General features: G+C 39.6%; 1 protein-coding gene across 2 annotated transcripts in view; it reads right to left on the reverse strand.

The window, feature by feature from the left end:
* The window catches only part of CCPG1 (cell cycle progression 1), a 218,279-nt gene that overhangs the window by 146,072 nt on the left and 51,765 nt on the right, over positions 1-20,442 (reverse strand). The window contains exons 5-6 of one of the 2 annotated variants that reach the window (XM_053717497.1): positions 6,116-6,386; positions 681-776 (exon numbers count right to left, since the gene is read on the reverse strand). In XM_053717497.1, the coding sequence (XP_053573472.1) occupies positions 681-776; positions 6,116-6,386 (367 nt within the window). The remainder of the gene's footprint in view (positions 1-680; positions 777-6,115; positions 6,387-20,442) is intronic. The other variant, XM_053717498.1, reaches the window with a different exon arrangement.

A 20,442-nucleotide genomic window follows, 5' to 3' on the forward strand; every position in this document is an offset into this window, starting at 1 on the left:
TTATCCCCAGTTTCCACTGTCAACCAAATACTTTCCACATCATCATTTCCTTCAATTTCAGTAACATTTATATTTTCTTTTACATACAGAACAACTCATCCACCTTTCTTTCATACTCTTCTCTTTTTAAATAACCTGTATCCAGGTATGATTATGTCCCAGTCATGAGAATCATTGTACCATGATTCTGTTAAAGCTACTAAATCCAAGTTGTAATATGCGTGCAAGTTAATGCAAGAATAATATTTTAATATTGTGCATGCTAACATTAGAGCGTCACTTGTAATCTAGCCCTATGATGAAATTAAAATCTTTTATGAATCAATTTTTTTTTATAGTTGTTAGTTTGGTTGACTACAATTTGATTTGCTTTCATATACATAGCTATAGGGGATTTAGGTGAAACATAATTAGATAAAATATGAGCAGTCAAATAGAAATAATGTGTTAGTTGTGATGGATTTATTAAGACGTTAAGCAAACAAAGCAATATGCGAATAGCCGTCAGTAAACAAAATAGCAAACATAACTAAACACTATTGTCGTCTATTTCAAACATGCATTTATATAATGTGGCGTGATGAAATAAACATTATTGTAATATATGATGGGCATTTTAAGAACCATATGGCTTTTACTACTTCAGGGCATTAAGTGACAGTTTCAAGCCAAGACACCACCTTGAACAGGAATGTTGGCAGTCACATGCTCTCCCAGCTCACTGACCCATGCCCTTACATTATTACGAATCTTCCTCATGGTCGCCAGAAAATCTCCTTTGTGCCAAATACAAAGATGGTGAGAAGAAACAGAAGAAAATATAGCTTAAATAAAGGATAAGTGCACTAATACAAAAAATAAAATTAGCATATCAATCAAAAAACACTGCTCTAAATAAATCAATATTCCACCACATGGGCAAAATGTGGACTCTTGGGGGATAGTGTCCTCTGTGACTACTGGTAAAAAACAAACAAACAAAAAAAACAAAAAACAAAAGGAAAAAAAAACCACTAAAAAGCAAAAATGTATGCTTACCCGATAAATTAATTTCTTTCAAGGTGGTGAGATTACACAAGTCTATTTTGTCTAGGATTCAACTCCTAGTCACTAGGAGGAGGCAAAGATTCCCAAAACTCTTATCCCTCTCACCTCTCTGGTAAGCCAGTTTAACGCATAGCCAATTAAGTAGAAGTAGAAATATAGAAAAGGAAACAGAAGGGAAATGAGGTGCAAAAGTAAAACTGCACCAAAAAAAATAAAGAAACTAATAAAATGGGTACACCTCGTGGACTCTCACCACCTCAATAGAAATTAATTTATCAGGTAAGCATAAATTTTATTTTCTTTCGTAATCCACAAGTCCATAATATCTGGGAACTAATACCCAAGCTGCGGAGTCCATGAATAATGAGGGTGGGGAAAAAAATGTTTTGAAAAAAAAAAGACACCTAATTTCCATACAATGCTACCTGGAGAACTTTCCTACCAAAAACCACTTCCAACCAAGCAAAAAATGTCAAAGTTGTTATATTTTGTAAAGGTACATAGGGAAAACCATGTTGCTGCCTTACAAATTTGTTCTACAGAAGCCTGATTTTTAACTGCCCAGGAAGTGGAGGAGACTGATCTGGTAGAATGAGCAGTAGCATGCTTTGGGAGAAACTTACCAGCCTCCAAGTAAGCCATATGGATTAAAAGCTTTAACCACAAAGCTAATGTAATAGAAGTGTCTTTTTGACCCTTGCGTGGACCTGAGAAATGAATGAATAAACTAGAAGATTGTCTAAAATCCTTTGTAGCCTAAAGATAAAATTTTAGGTTCTAACTACATCTAAATTATATAGAAGCCTTGCTTGAGAATTCTGAGGATTGGGACAAAGAGAATGAACCACAATATCTCTATTTAAGTTGCAAGAAGAATCTACCTATGGCAAAAAAAAAATCAAATTTAGTTATTAAAACAGTTTTATCTTGATGAAAACCTAGATAAAGAGGATAACAAGAGAGTACCAACAAGCTTGATCTATCAGAATTATTGACTATAGTTCTTGCTTGAATCAAGATTTTACTTGTGGAAACAGAACAGTTGGAGGAAATATGTAGGCCAGATGAAAAGACCAGGGAGTTGCTGGAGCATCTATAAACTCCATCTGAGGATCCCTGTACCTCACAAAGATCCAGAATCGGCCTGTACATTCCCTTTTTTGTTTGGGAACAATAAAGAGGCTGGAATAAAAATTCTGTCCTTGTTCTAATAGATGAACTGGAAGGATAAGACAGATGAGTTCCAGATCCTTAACACTCTTTTTTTTTTTTTTTTTGGAATGTTGGACAGAAGAAACCTTCATCTGAAGCCTATTCTGTATCCCTGTAAAACAATGTTCAATACAAGGTGTAAAGAAGCCACACGGTGACCCTGTTATAGCGTTTTATGTGTAAAAAATTGAAACGATCTTACCTCCAAGATCGATGCTGTGGAACAGAACACAGCCTCTCAACACTGGTTGCTTAGGAGCTTTTAGCAGTAGTCTGGATGGTTTCGCAGAAAAACATTCCCTGCATCTCCAGACTCTAACTTTCATCAATACTCTCACTGAGAGGTTGACATGACTACTTAAAACTCCAGTCCTATTTCGAAGGCCAGGTCCCCTTTTTCAGGACTCTACAAATCTTCTGACACTTATCTGCCACCTCCTATTGTGATGAAAGTCAAAGAATGACTGGGGTAATGAGGAAGTGGGAGGGATATTTAAGCCTTTGGCTGGGGTGTCTTTGCCTCCTCCTGGTGGCTAGGTGTTGTATTTCCCAACAGTAAGGAATTAAGCCATGGACTCTCCCTATCTTAGGAAGGAAAAGGTGCAATATTTCCCTTACCAGAAGAATATCCGGATAGAAAGCTGTACCTTCATGCTGACTTGTAAGAGGGGATGGGCTTCGTTGACTGCTTAGACTTGTTCCAAGATAAAGAGGATTCCCATGGAGTTATAGAAGAGTCATTCTATTGTGAGGCAGAGAAGGATTTTTGGTTTGGTTTCTCCAGGCCTGTAAAATAGAATCTTTACTTTAAAAGTCTGGACATAGAAACCATGTCAAGCTGACCATGATCTCATCCATAAAGCCCTTCTAGACAAAACAGCTAGCGCCATATTTTTGACATTCATCCTAATAAAGTCAATAATTGAATCACAGATGAATGCACTGGCAGAACGAATAAGATGTAGACGATGAAGAAAATTATCGTCAATAGGCTGCAGAATAGAGTCTACTGCTAGACAGGTAATACTAATAGCTGGTTAGAATAAGAAACCTGTTTGCTGAAAAGACTTTCTGAGAATATACTCATAATTCCTGACCATGAGATCCTTGAACAAAGTAGTATCCTCTAAGGGAATAGTAGAGTGCTTCACTAAACAGGAAATAGCTCCGTCTACCTTGGGACTGGACTCCCCGAGCTCTAAATTAGAAGATGGTAATGGAAACATTTTCTTAAATCTTGAATCTGGATTATAAGGAATAACAGGCCTAGACCACGTCTTCGTAATAATCTCGGTAATTGCATCCAACACTGGGAATAGTTCAGGATCTTTAGAAGTAGGCTTGAAGATAAGATCAAATTGCTTAACAGACTCGGTCAACTTTGGCTCATGAACTGCTAAAGTCCATAGAACCTCCTTTAGAAATGTACAAAAGTGTTCCACTTGAACCGAAAGGAGGAAAAATCTGAATTCTGTTTAGAGACAGACCTCTAATCATCAGAAAAATATTAACCCTCAGAAGACTGATCTGATGATATTGAATCTGAATCCTTGGGAATAAACTTTGGTTATTGCTTTAAAGATTCAGAATGGGCAGACACATTCATACTAGGGTTGTTATCAGACTTAGATCTTTTGTGCTTACTTGAAGGTTGCATAGCCAATATTTCAGAGACTGCAGAGCACACAAACTCTTTAAAACCTGGAACAAAATCTGAAGAGGTCCTTTGAAAAGAGCCAACAGAGGGAAGGCAGGTACCTTTAGAGTTAAGAGTAGAACCAGTTGGATTGGCATGAATCAGGTGATCTATACAGGACTATAATAGAGGTCAGGGGTCAAGTACTACAAAAAAAAAAAGTGTGGGAACTCACTAAGACAACTACCCACCTCACAATTAATATTGTTTTATACATGCATACATACACAAACACACATACTGTATTTATATGTATATAATATATACACTTTGGTTAATGAAATTAAATTAAAACCAATGAAGGGTTGAATGGTTGCCTTTGGGCCTGAGACTCTTCCTCTGTCACAGAGTCTCACCCACTTAAGGTGCAACAGTCCTATTTCTGCTGAGGGGAGCTAAATAACCCCAGAGCAAGCCACACAGAAATGTAAGCACCATATGTTCCACACAGTAGGACTGCCGACAGGCTTACATTTAGTGTATTGTAGGAAGTGTTACTGCCCATTACTAGAGAATCTCACTATCCCTCTAACCAGACTCTGCTCCAGCTCCTCGCACCAGCAGCCGCAGTGTATACTGAAGTGTTCCTGTTCTTAGTCTAGGGGGAACTTAGTGTATGTGTGTGTGCGTGACTTTTTTTGTGGACGCATTTACTTTCAACCTGTAATACGCAAGCTACTTCCAATGTGCTCAAAGAGCCACCATTTACCCCTTTTCGTTTGGACACAACAGCGCAGCACTTGCAATCTGGCCCAATATTAGCAATACAATTAATGCAATTAATACATCACAAAAATAAATGTTATTATGTATAAAAACATAAAAAAATTCAGGTATTTTAAACAGCAAAATCCTAAAAGGGATAAACAGACGAGTACCACTGACAATTGCATAAAATATTTTTTTTTTTCCTGTTGCAATGCTAGAGAACCCCATGACAACAACATAGTAAGTCAAATATAGAAATCAAGAAATTATAATGAGCACTTGGCAATCTCACCCCCTCCGATACCACAGAGGGCCACGATGTGCAGAGATAAGAGAAGAGTTGCAGAATCTGCATGAGGCGAAACTCCCTCACAGACTAGACTTGCTTAAAACAAGGCAGGAGAAAACTGCAGAAAATAAAGATTAACTAACACGTTAAGAGCACGCTCCAAAAATTAAGATATGTTGTAAGAATGCACTAAACAAAAGCGTTCAGAGTAGGAGCGAGAATGCACAAACTGTATGCTCTCCTATTATACAGAGAATAAAGCACACAAAAACAAAAGCAATGTGAGAGACCCGGCGCGTGCACTGAAACCTTGCTGAACCAACTCTCTAAAGAGCAATAAAAAATGTTTGCAATAAAAACTATAACCCTTGAAAAATAATAAAGGTTAAGCCATTTAGTCATTGTGAGATTCCTAGTAAACAATCATATCTGTCTAATAAATACAACCCCTGGCTATGATGTACTGTGTTATAACTGTACCTGCTAAGAACTGGTGGGCTATGTGAGTGCAAAGTGATAAACTTTACTTACCTGCACTGAACCCACACTACTGAGCATAGCCCCTGCAGTCATGCTTGCATCCAGTAACAGAGCCCATCCAGTGCAGCGTACATCACAGTAGAGGATTAGTATATATAGATATATATCAGCGACACAACAGGAGGAGGCTAGGGGACCAGTCCCTCCAACACCTGTGTCAGGCTTGGGTGACTAACTCCTACACCGAAAGCAATTGTGTCACTACCCCATAATCTGCCCACTGTCTTTAGAAACTATCTGAGGGGGGGAAAAATAGCCTTAAATCGGTCTTCGGACCCATCTCAATGAAGAATCTTAAGAGCACCTAAATTCCTCACCTGCCTCCTGCGAGGCAAACATTTAACTGGCTTACCGGAGAGGGGAGAGGGATTGAGAACTCTCCACTTAGTGGATGTAATGGACTTGTGGACTCTCACCACGTTATGAAAGAAATATGTACAATAACTAAGTCTTGTTGGAGGGTTAAGTGTTACATTTAATCCTATGATGATAATCAAAGAAACAAGAAAGGGAATCTGTGTTTACAATAGATAATTTTAGGATTAACAATTTACATATACACAGTACTTCTATTTCCCTTTCATATCTTCTTACCATAAAGTGTGCATCCCCATTCTACTCACCAGTTTCTGGCTGGCTGAATGTGTACTGGCTACTAGAGGAAGAACTCATGTTAACTGTCCCAACGTTTTCAACCTCCTCTTCCATAATAATCTCCTCTTCCAAGGTCCCAACATCATCTACTTTTGGTGGATCCAAGGTAACAATATCAGAGTCATCACTAACACCCTCAGAAAGACCATCACCAGCCATGTTCTCTTTCTGCTCCTGACAACATGGTTCATGGATCAGAGAGATTTCCTGTACTGAAGACGTGTTATAGCAAGACAAATCCTGCAAGAAAAATACTTGACATAAAAAAGAAGTCTACATTTGAGGGTTTCAAGAGAAATTTAATACTGGAAGATGAAACACTAATAGATCACCCTGTAAGTAATCCAAGTAATATTTTACATAATTAGATAGTAAACACAGACTTTATAATATTTACAGTAACTATATACAGTTCATCTACTAACCAATAATGTTGATCATAGTATGGTAATAAAAGTAGGACTAAAAGAAACATAACACATTTTTCTTTCATGATTCAAATAGATCAGGGTTCTTCAAACCACGGGTCGGGACCCATTACTGGGTCACAAAACCATGTTTACTGTGTCGCTACTTGTGTTTGTTGTAGGAGAGTATGTGTGTGTTACATGAGAGTGTGTGTGGTTTGTGTTGTACGAGAGTGTGTGGTGTGTGTGTTGTATGAGAGTGTGTGTGATATATGTGAGAGAGTGTGCGCTGTATAAGAGTGTGTGAGGTTTGTGTTGAATGAGAGTGTGTGCACTGTATGAGAATGTATGTGTGTAATTAGCTTTTACAACATGTTCACGTTCGACTACAATCAGAAAAAAAGCATGCACACACATTAGTCACCTTTGACTGCGGCTATCTTGTATATTACATCACAAATTTTCAAACCAAGCATTAAAATAGGGTAACCAAGGTATGTGGTATCATGGCACTGGGTCTTGGGAAAAAAAAGTTTGAAGAACCCTGAGATAGATCATACAATTTTAAACAGCTTTCCAATTTACTTCTATTATCTAATTTAGTTCATTCTCTTGGTATCCTTTGATGAAGGAGCAGTTAAGCATTACTTGGAGCTAGCTGTAAGCCAATGACAAGAGGCATATATTTGCAGTCACCAATCAGCAGTGTCTGAGCCTTCCTTGGTATACTTTCAACAAAGATACAAAGTGAATGAAACAAATTAGATAGTAGAAATAAACTGGAAAGTTATTTAAAATATCATGCTCTACCTGAATCATGAAAGAAAAAAATTGTGTTTCATTTGCCTTACTGAAAAAAACAGAATCAATATCATACTTACTGCAATTTCCCTATCTTTGCTCAGTTTTACAAGAAGAACACATTGACAAAGATTTGTTCCTTTAAAAAGAGGCCGTAGAGAAACATAAATCTGGAAATCTGATGGAAATAAGACTCTTCACTTCCTACCACATACCACACAAATGTAAATTCAATGAAAGGGGGGAATGCTTGTTAAGTAGTTATTAAAGGGACATTATTGTGCAAAAAGAACATGCTCTAATTTGTTAGATTATGCCATTTTAGCACTAGCAATGCTGCACTATTTAACCTCTCAAAGGGGTTAAAGGGATAGAAAGGTAAAATATTGAATGCGTCTGGGTGCATTTAAATTTGAAATAGAAACAATTTTGCAGTACACTTCTATTAGCAAAAATGCTTCTAAAAAAAGGTTATTGCTGTTTTGCTGCAGCATACGCACACATCCTGTTCACCTTCTCAAAAAGTCAGCAGTGGCTTGTGTGACACAAAATACATCTTCAGAAGCAATAAACAACACCACCAGTTCTCTGAGCAGGAAATGTGTTTGAATACTGGTGCACAAGCCATCACAGGATATGTGTGTATGCCACGGAAAAACACTAACAACTTTTACAAAGTAGTATTTTTGGTCATGGAAGTATATTGCAAAAATGCTTATACCCACACACAGTTCAATTTTGACCTTTCTATCCTTTAAGCACGTACAGTACTACTTGAGAGCTACAGAGAACTGTTGGTCCCAAAAAGATACAGCCTCTGAGCAGCAACAGTTGCAGCTGTGCATTACATTTTTCACTAAAGGAAAGCTGGCGACACATATTTACCACGTCAAATAATGATCACATTTTTACATTTCCAAACAAAAATAGTGGTGCTCCACACATACAGAAAAATACATACGAGGGCTCCTAAATGTACTTATTTCAGAATTACTCTGCCTAACTCACAAAAAGGCACAGAGATCACAAGTGCATCTATGTGTATATTCTTTGATTCACAAGTGCATTTATATATGTATGTATGTGTGTGTATAATGTGGCTACCAATCAGCAAGAGCTAACCAGATGCTGAACCAAAAATGGGCCAGCTCCTATGCTAACATTTCTGTTTTTTTCAACTAAAGATAGCAAAAGAACAAAGGAAATGTATAATAGGAGTAAGTTAGAAGTTGCTTAAAATTGCATGCTCTAACAATCATGAAAGAAAAAAAAAATTGGGTTTGTGTCCCTTTAAATCTATTAAAGAATGTTTGTGACATTTCGGGCTACAAGGTGAACCTTACAAAATCAAAGATACTCTGGTTGAATAGGGGGGGGGAGTAGGGATGAGGGTAAATATCCCTTTAATGTAGTTAATGATAATAGAACGGGTACAGCACAACTGTAAGGGGGTGCGCGTGCAGACAGGAGACACTGCTGAATCTCCAAGCAATCAATAAATCCAAAGAATGTCAACAGCACTCCAAAATCATTTACAGCAATTTATTTTGATGAATAAAAATGTGACGTTTTGGGATCAAAGCCCCTTAATCATGCTTGATACATTGTATATCTCAACAAGACTTTTAAATCTTTAATTTGGCACCAATGGGCCTCTGGCAGATCACACACTCCATCTAGTGGTAGTTGTGTGGAATTACAAATTTTGTTTATTTACAGAGTAATACATTCAAATTATACATTTTATACATATATTAACAATACTGCATTGCATCATAGAGGAAGTACAAAGGTAACAATAAAAACGGTATAAATGTAGGATTACTAGACCAACCCTTAAAAGAAACAGGTGCAATCCTAATCTTTATTAAGGCCCTTTGGGGCCAGCGTCTCAAGTTTATGGATCCACCACATTTCTTTTTGTTTTAATAATTTCTCCCTGTCCATTCGTTCTATAGTGAGAAGCCAGGAGTTCACTGTGACACATAGTGAGGAGTCTGTATCACTTAGACACAAAGATATATAAGGCAGGTAATTACTTGGATTTTGACCTGTATGTAAAGGACACTGACAAAAAACACTTTATTACAATACAACAGTTTTCACCCCAGACAGTTGGTTAACTCTCTTCCCAAGAGCCAGCTCCTTAGGGTCAATAGAACCGGGAGGTAAGATTGAAGAAAATGTCAAAGAAATTCATAGATAGGGGATATCCCTCTAACCTCCTTCACAACACAGTAGATGTACTAGATATGCCAAAAAAAACTGAATAAAACCAATGAGAACAGGGTGGTTTTTTGTATCCCAGTATAGTCCATTAAGTGACAAGATATCTAGACTGCTTAGACAGAATTGGCACATTCTCAGGGAGTGCAATCATGATATTGTAACTTTACAAGAACCTCCCCTAATGGCCCATAGGAGAGTGAAAAACCTAAGGGACCACTTAATAAAAACAGATGTGGGTCCTAAAAAAGAGCACATTCAAACCACTATAGGTAATAAAAGAACAGGTACCTTCCCATGTTTAAACTGTATGAGCTGCAGCTCCATTATAACCATTATTTCTACCATCCACATAGTGGGAAGAAGTACAACATTAATGGGTTCTATATTAACAAAGATAGATTACAAGGATATGATAAACCTTGTACTAAAAGAATGGGACTCAAACACTCTTCAAAATATAATCTTAATAAATTTCATTTTATTCACATACATTTATAGATGGACAAAATCCATTGCTGCGGCATAATAAACACACACACATACCCTATACAAGCAACCGTGAAAAAAATGTAAATATTAAAACAGGTAGTTCTGGCATCCTAGATACAAGGTTAAAGGGACATGAAACCCAATTTTTTTCTTTCGTGATTAAGAAAGAGCATGTCATTTTAAACAACTTTCTAATTTACTTCTATTATCTAATTTGCTTCATTCTGTTGATATCACTTGCTAAAAAGCATATCTAGATATGCTCAGTAGCTGCTGATTGGTTGCTGCACATAAAGGCCTTGTGTGATTGGCTCACACATGAGCATTGTTATTTCTTCAACAAAGGATATTTAAAGAACTGAGCAAATTAGATAATAGAAGTAAATTGGAAAGTTGTTTAAAATTGCATGCCCTATCTGAATCATGAAAGTTTAATTTTGACTAGACTGTCCCTTTAATAACATGCAACACCCTGTTGCACTAGATCCTGTAAACAAACAGGCCAACCTCTGGGCAGGTTAACTTGGGGATCTATGCATGTAAGCAAGAATGTAATCATATGAAAACTGTTCACGACTTTTGAAGAATGTCCTTCTTTAGAAAGTACTTGTAAGTACAAGATTAGTTTCCAGTGTTGCAGAATTAAGTTGAAACAGTAGTTAGTCCAGCAACAAGCACACATGCAATTGAGCAGCTGAGTAAAGTGCAGAAGTGCATGCAGGTAAAAAATGACAGAATGCAAGATGAATCTCATTTACTTCAAAGCAAGCAATAAGGTCAGCAAACAGCCTCCCTTCTCAATTTGACAAACCAATAGATTACTAGAGAAGATATAAAGTCAGTTTTTCAACAACATAGACAGTCCGGACAGCAAGCCCTGTCAAGCAAGCTTCCACAATTGCGGTTCCGTGTTTGTCATAATAATACCTCTCCTTTATATGTTGGCGGATTCTTGCTGAGACTTCAAAAACTTTGCATCTGTCTTGTCGCTGCGGTATTGTCAAGCGCAATAGTCCATACTCAGATTGTCATGTTGTGTAAGTACAAACAGCTCAACAAGCCACAAATCTGGTGCCAGACCGCCTTAGCCAACTGCTACGTACGTTTCACTCCCATTGGCCATACAATGGAGCTTACACGACATGACAATCTGAGTATGGATTATTGCGCTTGACAATACCGCAGCGACAAGACAGATGCAAAGTTTATGAAGTCTCAGCATGAATCCGCCAACATATAAAGGAGAGATATTATTATGACAAACAGGGAACCGCAATTGTGGAAGCTTGCTTGACAGGGCTTGCTGTCCGGACTGTCTATGTTGTTGAAAAACTGACTTTATATCTTCTCTAGTAATCTATTGGTTTGGCAAATTGAGAAGGGAGGCTGTTTGCTGACCGTATTGCTTGCTTTGAAGTAAATGAGATTCATCTTACATACTGTCATTTTTTACCTGCATGCACTTTTGCACTTTACTCAGCTGCTTGCTTGCACCTTACTCAGCTGCTCAATTGCATGTGTGCTTGTTGCTGGACTAACTACTGTTTTAACTTAATTCTGCAACACTGGAAACTAATCTTGTACTTACAAGTACTTTCTAAAGAAGAACATTCTTCAAAAGTTGTGAACAGTTTTCATACGATTACATTCTTGCTTAAATGCATAGATCCCCAAGTTAACCTGCCCAGACGTTGGCCTGTTTGTATACAGAATCTGGTGCAGCAGGGTGTTGCATGTTATTAACCTTGTATCTAGGATGCCAGAACTGCTTGTTTTAATATTTACATTCTGTTTGTGGTTGCTTGTGAAGGCTATGTGTGTGTGTTCATTATGCCGCAGCAATGGATTTTGTCCATCTAAAAATGTATGTGAATAAAATGAAATTTATTAAGATTATATTTTGAAGAGTGCTTGAGTCCAATTCTTTTAGTACAAGGTTTATCATATCCTTGGAATCTATCTTTGTTAATATAAATTAATATAGTTTTTTGGGTCTGCACCGCTAATATTATTTTACATTGTTATAAATAATTTTCATCTGTTGAGCTAGTTCAATAGATTATAACTATTAATGGGTTCTATACCTGTGAAACTTCCTTTGTGGTTTATTTAATAAAATGTCCATGTTCCATTGTATATTTGGGCGAGACCACTCGTAAAGTGAGAGATAGAATGAGCCAACATCGCTCAAATATCAGATGCAAAAACCTAGAGGCTCCCCTGTGTAAACATTTCCTGGAAAAAGGCCATGGCATAAGCCAATTAAGATGGCAGGTCATTGACCATATAAAACCAACCAGGAATGGTATGGACAGGGAGAAATTATTAAAACAAAAAGCAACGTGGTGGATCCATAAACATGAGATGCTGGCCCCAAGGGGCCTTCATAAAGATTATGATCTCACCTGTTTCTTTTAAGAGTTGGTCTAGTAATCCTACATAATACAGTTTTTGTTGTTACCTTTGTACTTCCTCTATGATGCAATGCAGTATTGTTGAAGCAATGAAATCCGCACTTCACCTCTGAGTATATCCCAGTTTATCCAATTCATAAACAGACCGGTGCAGCACCTTAAGAGACCACCCTCTAGGCCTCAGGATACATAGAAGCACAACAGAAAAGTGGCACAGGGTATTAAGGTTATACCTTTATTAGAGCAACGTTTCGGGCACCTGCCCCTTTCTCAAGCTAATCACAAATACAAACTTTACACCATTTATAGACACAAAGATAAAACAAGTAACCAATAAACACACATGGGAGGGGCTAAGAAAAAATGACATCACAGCTCATTTCATTAAACATAGGGAAAACTTTCTAACATTAACCCTTTTGATCCCTATGTGTGTGTTTGACTACCAGATTAAAAACATAATTTATGCTTACCTGATAAATTTATTTCTCTTGTAGTGTGTTCAGTCCACGGGTCATCCATTACTTATGGGATATATTCTCCTTCCCAACAGGAAGTTGCAAGAGGATCACCCAAGCAGAGCTGCTATATAGCTCCTCCCCTCACATGTCATATCCAGTCATTCGACCGAAACAAGACGAGAAAGGAGAAACTATAGGGTGCAGTGGTGACTGGAGTTATAATTTAAAATTTAGAACCTGCCTCAAAAAGACAGGGCGGGCCGTGGACTGAACACACTACAAGAGAAATAAATTTATCAGGTAAGCATAAATTATGTTTTCTCTTGTTAAGTGTGTTCAGTCCACGGGTCATCCATTACTTATGGGATACCAATACCAAAGCTAAAGTACACGGATGAAGGGAGGGACAAGGCAGGAACATTAAACAGAAGGAACCACTGCCTGTAGAATCTTTCTCCCAAAAACAGCCTCCGAAGAAGCAAAAGTGTCAAATTTGTAAAATTTGGAAAAAGTATGAAGTGAAGACCAAGTTGCAGCCTTGCAAATCTGTTCAACAGAGGCCTCATTTTTAAAGGCCCAAGGGAAGCCACAGCTCTAGTGGAATGAGCTGTAATTCTTTCAGGAGGCTGCTGTCCAGCAGTCTCATAGGCTAAACGTATTATGCTACGAAGCCAAAAAGAGAGAGAGGTAGCCAAAGCCTTTTGACCTCTCCTCTGTCCAGAGTAAACGACAAACAGGGAAGAAGTTTGTCGAAAATCTTTAGTTGCCTGTAAGTAGAACTTCAGGGCACGGACCACGTCTAGATTTTGCAAAAGACGTTCCTTCTTTGAAGAAGGATTAGGACACAATGATGGAACAACAATCTCTTGATTGATATTCCTGTTAGAAACAACCTTAGGCAAAAACCCAGGTTTAGTACGCAGGACTACCTTGTCTGAATGAAAGATCAGATAAGGAGAATCACAATGTAAGGCAGATAACTCCGAGACTCCTCGAGCCGAGGAAATAGCCATCAAAAACAGAACTTTCCAAGATAAAAGCTTAATATCAATGGAATGAAGGGGTTCAAACGGGACACCCTGAAGAACTTTAAGAACCAAGTTTAAGCTCCACGGAGGAGCAACAGCTTTAAACACAGGCTTAATCCTAGCCAAAGCCTGACAAAAAGCCTGGACGTCTGGATTCCCTGCCAGACGCTTGTGTAAAAGAATAGACAGAGCAGAAATCTGTCCCTTTAGTGAACTAGCGGATAAGCCCTTTTCTAAACCCTCTTGTAGAAAAGCCAATATCCTAGGAATCCTAACCTTACTCCATGAGTAACTCTTGGATTCACACCAATATAAATATTTACGCCATATCTTATGGTAAATTTTTCTGGTAACAGGTTTCCGAGCCTGTATCAATGTATCAATAACCGAATCCGAAAACCCACACTTTGATAGAATCAAGCGTTCAATCTCCAAGCAGTCAGCCTCAGAGAAATTAGGTTTGGATGGTTGAAAGGACCCTGAATTAGAAGGTCCTGCCTCAGAGGTAGAGACCATGGTGGACAGGACGACATGTCCACTAGGTCTGCATACCAGGTCCTGCGTGGCCACGCAGGCGCTATCAGAATCACCGATGCTCTCTCCTGTTTGATCCTGGCAATCAGTCGAGGTAGCAACGGAAAAGGTGGAAACACATAAGCTATGTTGAAAACCCAAGGGGCTGCAAGTGCATCTACCAGCACCGCTCCTGGGTCCCTGGACCTGGATCCGTAACGAGGAAGCTTGGCGTTCTGGCGAGATGCCATAAGATCCAGATCTGGATTGCCCCATTGACGAATCAGTTGAGCAAATACCTCCGGGTGTAGTTCCCACTCCCCCGGATGAAAAGTCTGGCGACTTAGAAAATCCGCTTCCCAGTTCTCCACACCTGGGATGTAGATCGCTGACAGGTGGCAAGAGTGTGACTCTGCCCAGCGAATTATCTTCGAGACTTCCAACATCGCTAGGGAACTCCTGGTTACCCCTTGATGATTGATGTAAGCCACAGTCGTGATGTTGTCCGACTGAAACCTGATGAACCTCAGTGTTGCTAACTGAGGCCAAGCTAGAAGAGCATTGAATATTGCTCTTAATTCTAGAATGTTGATTGGTAGCAGTTTCTCCTCCTGAGTCCACGATCCCTGAGCCTTCAGGGAGTTCCAGACTGCTCCCCAGCCTAGAAGGCTGGCATCTGTTGTTACAATCGTCCAATCTGGTCTGCGAAAGGTCATTCCTTCGGACAGATGAACCCGTGACAACCACCAGAGAAGAGAATCTCTGGTCTCCTGGTCCAGATTTAGCAAAGGGGACAGATCTGAGTAATCCCCGTTCCACTGACTTAGCATGCATAGTTGCAGCGGTCTGAGATGCAGGCGCGCAAATGGCACTATGTCCATTGCCGCGACCATCAAGCCGATTACTTCCATACACTGAGCTACTGATGGGCTTGGAATGGAGTTAAGGGCACGGCAAGCATTGAGAATCTTTGATAACCTGGACTCCGTCAGGTAAATCTTCATTTCTACAGAATCTATAAGAGTCCCTAGAAAAGGAACCCTTGTGAGTGGTAACAGAGAACTCTTTTCCACGTTCACTTTCCACCCATGCGACCTCAGAAATGCTAGAACTATCTCTGTATGAGACTTTGCATTTTGAAAACTTGACGCTTGAATCAGAATGTCGTCTAGGTACGGAGCCACCGCTATGCCTCGTGGTCTTAGTACCGCCAGAAGTGAGCCCAGAACCTTTGTAAAAATTCTCGGGGCCATAGCTAACCCGAAGGGAAGATCTACAAACTGGTAATGCCTGTCTAGAAAGGCAAATCTTAGGTACCGATAATGATCTTTGTGAATCGGTATGTGAAGGTAGGCATCCTTTAAGTCCACTGTGGTCATATATTGACCCTCTTGGATCATGGGCAGGATGGTCCGAATGGTTTCCATCTTGAACGATGGAACCCTTAGGAATTTGTTTAATATTTTTAAGTCCAAGATTGGTCTGAAGGTTCCCTCTTTTTTGGGAACCACAAATAGATTTGAGTAAAACCCTTGTCCTCGTTCCGTTCGCGGAACTGGGTGGATCACTCCCATCACTAAGAGGTCTTGTACACATTGTAGAAATGCCTCTTTCTTTACTAGGTTTGTTGATAACCTTGACAGATGAAACCTCCCTTGTGGAGGAGAAGTTTTGAAATCCAGAAGGTATCCCTGAGATATAATCTCCAACGTCCAGGGATCCTGTACATCTCTTGCCCAGGCCTGGGCGAAGAGAGAAAGTCTGCCCCCCACTAGATCCGTCTCCGGAGAGGGGGCCCTGTCTTCATGCTGTCTTAGGGGCGGAAGTAGGCTTTCTGGCCTGCTTGCCCTTGTTCCATGACTGGTTGCCTTTCCAACCCTGTCTGTAACGAGCAGTAGTTCCTTCCTGTTTTGGAGCGGAGGAAGTTGATGCTGCTCGTGCCTTGAAGTTACGAAAGGCACGAAAATTAGACTGTTTGGCCTTTGATTTGGCCCTGTCCTGAGGAAGGGTGTGGCCCTTACCTCCCGTAATGTCAGCAATAATTTCCTTCAAGCCGGGCCCGAATAAGGTCTGCCCTTTGAAAGGAATGTTAAGTAGTTTAGACTTAGAAGTTACATCTGCTGACCAGGATTTAAGCTATAGCGCCCTGCGCGCCTGTATGGCGAATCCGGAATTTTTAGCCGTAAGTTTGGTTAAATGCACTACGGCATCCGAAACAAACGCATTAGCCAGTTTAAGCGTTCTAACTTTGCTCAAAGTCTCATACAATGGTGCCGTGCGAATCGCCTCTTCCAGAGACTCAAACCAGAATGCCGCTGCAGCCGTGACAGGCGCAATGCAAGCAAGAGGCTGCAATATAAAACCTTGTTGAACAAACATTTTCTTAAGGTAACCCTCTAATTTTTTATCCATTGGATCTGAGAAAGCACAGCTATCCTCCACCGGGATTGTCGTACGCTTGGCTAAAGTAGAAACTGCTCCCTCCACCTTAGGGACCGTCTGCCATAAGTCTCGTGTGGTGGCGTCTATAGGGAACATTTTTCTAAATATCGGAGGAGGGGAAAAGGGCACACCGGGTCTATCCCACTCCTTACTAATAATTTCTGTAAGCCTTTTTGGTATAGGAAAAACTTCAGTACACACCGGTACCGCATAGTATCTATCCAACCTACATAATTTCTATGGGATTGCCACCGTGTCGCAATCATTCAGAGCCGCTAACACCTCCCCTAGTAACACGCGGAGGTTCTCAAGCTTAAATTTTAAATTTGAAATTTCTGAATCCGGTCTCCCCGGATCAGAACCGTCACCGACAGAATGAAGCTCACCGTCCTCATGTTCTGCAAATTGTGACGCAGTATCAGACATGGCTCTCGTGTCATCAGCGCGCTCTGTCCTTAACCCAGAGCTATCGCGCTTGCCTCTTAATTCGGGCATATTGTATAATACTTCTTTAATAACATTAGCCATATCATGTAAAGTGATTTGTAAGGGCCTTGATGTACTTGGCGCCTCAATCTTACACACCTCCCGAGCGGGAGACGCAGGTACTGACACGTGAGGAGAGTTAGACGGCATAACTTCCCCCTCGTTGTCTGGTGATAATTTCTTTATCGGTACAGATTGACTTTTATTCAAAGTAATATCAATACAATTGGTACACATATTTCTATTGGGCTCCACATCGGCTTTTGAACATAATGAACAAGCAGATTCCTCTGTATCAGACATGTTTAAACAGACTAGCAATGAAGCTAGCAAGCTTGGAAATCACTTTCAATAAGTTTACAAGCAATATAAAAAACGCTGCAGCGCTTTTAAAAACACAGTTGAATAACAAAGAAAACTAATTCAGTTATAGTCAACAATTCTTAACGAGAAATGTATTAATTAGCAGAGGATTGCACCCATTAGCAAAAGGATGATTAACCCCTCAATACCCAAAAACGGATATCAAATTAAGATTTAACGCTTTTATCACAGTCAAACACACTGTCACAGATCTGCTGTGACTGATTACCTCCCTCAAAAACGAATTTTGAAGACCCCTGAGCTCTCTAGAGACGTCCTGGATCAAGGAGGAAGAAACAGGAAGACTGTGCTAGAATTTTAACTGCGCAACAAGGCGCTAAAACAAGGTCCCTCCCACTCATATTACAACAGTGGGAGACCTGATATAACGGTTTCTATGCAGAAAATACGTTAGCCATGTGGAAAAAAATCATGCCCAAAAAGATTTATCACCAAAGTACCTCACAAAACGAATAACATGCCAGTAAACGTTTTAAAAACAACATTTTGAATGTCATGCAAAGTTATCACTAAGCCTGCTATCAGTCGCTTCCACTGCAGATAAGGCTTAAACATTATTTCAGTATTAACAGTATTTTCTCAGTCAAATTCTAGTCCCTAGAAAATAACTCAACTGCGCATACATTTATCAGCCTGATACCAGTCGCTACTACTGCATTTAAGGCTGTACTTACATCATATGGGTAACAGCAGTATTTTCTTAGTCAATTCCATTCCCAGAAAATAATGTACTGCACATACCTCATTTGCGTGGGACCCCGCATGCTATTCCCCTCTTTCTGAAGTTACCCTACTCCTCAGAATGTCGAGAACAGCCAGCGGATCTTAGTTACGTCTGCTAAGATCATAGAAAACGCAGGCAGATTCTTCTCCAAATACTGCCTGAGATACAAAAAACGGCACACTCCGGTGTCATTTTAAAATAAACTTTTGATTGAAGAATAATTAAGTAAAAACTCCAACTCCTCTCGCGACCTCCTTCTTTGTTGAGGGTTGCAAGAGAATGACTGGATATGACATGTGATGGGAGGAGCTATATAGCAGCTCTGCTTGGGTGATCCTCTTGCAACTTCCTGTTGGGAAGGAGAATATATCCCATAAGTAATGGATGACCCGTGGACTGAAAACACTTAACAAGAGAAAACAAATGCAGCAAGCTACCCACCATGATCAATTTACTATTATATTTAATAAAGTCAAAATATTAGTTAATCTACTTAGAGACTGTGTGTGAAAATGTAATTTAACAAATTTTAAATTAAGGGGAGGAGATCAAACTCTCTATTGAGTCCCTTGGGAGACATAGTATTGAGACGCCAAATCCACTTGGCTTCCCTGTTGAGTAAATCCCTATTTCTGTCCCCCCCTCTTGGTTTTTTAGGGGCACTATTAATAACGAAATATCTCAATTGTTTAGCCTGGTGTCCCATATCTGCAAAATGTGCTGGTACAGGGAGGTGTAAAATTTTCTCATTGCGTATGGTCGACTTATGTTGACAAATGCGATCTCTTATTCTTTGCGTCGTTTCGCCTACGTATAAAAGCCCACACGGGCACTTCAACGCATATACAACATAATTCGAGTTACAGGTATAATGACCCTTGATGTTATATTTTTTCCCCGTATATGGGTGGGAAATAACATCTCCCTTAATAATGTTATTACTTTGGGCACAACCCAAGCAGGGAAACGTACCATGCTTGGATGTACCAAATTTTTTTTTACTTTGAACATTAGCAGTGGGCATGAACCAACTTTTTACCAATAGTATTGCCTTTACGGTATGAGGCTCTGGGGTATTCCTGGAACTCCTTGATCTCTGGGCAGGCTTCTTTTAACAGAAACCAGTTTCTTTTAATTATATTAAACACTTTCTTGCTCATTGTGTTGTATGAACTCACAAAGTTTAGTCTGGTGGGGTTTGTCGTCTCACTTCTGACTGGGGTTTTTAGCGAATCCTCAGCTTCCTCAACCTCCTGTATGTTATAGCCTCTGCTAACAAATTTCTCCTTCATGTCCCTGGATCTGACTTCTTTAGTGGTTGGATCTGTAACAATTCTATCTACTCTAAGCAACTGTGATTTAGGCACACTCTTAAATACTCTAGGCGGATGAAAACTGCTCCTGTGTAACAAGGTATTCCTGTCTGTGGGTTTGACAAACAGATAAGTTGTTAACCTGCCATTGTTTTTGAGGACCATAGTGTCCAAAAATTCCACTTTGTTTGCATCAAGTTTGCTGCTGAACTTCAAAATGGGGACAGCATTTTCAATATCTGATTGGAGCTCTGCTAATTTATCCGGGGGGCCCTGCCACACGATGAACAAGTCATCAATGTAGCGGAACCACCCTTCACAGTACCGTCTGAAAAGGGGATTTGTGTATACATGCCTCTCTTCAATGGCATCCATAACTAAACAGGCATAGGATGGGGCCACATTCGACCCCATCGCTGTGCCTGTTTTTTGCATGAAAAACTGACTGTCAAATAGAAAAAATAAGTTATTTGTCAGTACTAGATGTAATAATTGGACCAGCCATTCGAGTTGTGCCTCACTATATAAATTGCTTATTAATAAAGCCTCCTTTATACAGTCCACCCCTACGGCATTTGGGATGACTGTATAGAGGGAATTGACAT

This window comes from Bombina bombina, chromosome 6 (assembly GCF_027579735.1).
Source record: "Bombina bombina isolate aBomBom1 chromosome 6, aBomBom1.pri, whole genome shotgun sequence".
NCBI lineage: Eukaryota > Metazoa > Chordata > Amphibia > Anura > Bombinatoridae > Bombina > Bombina bombina.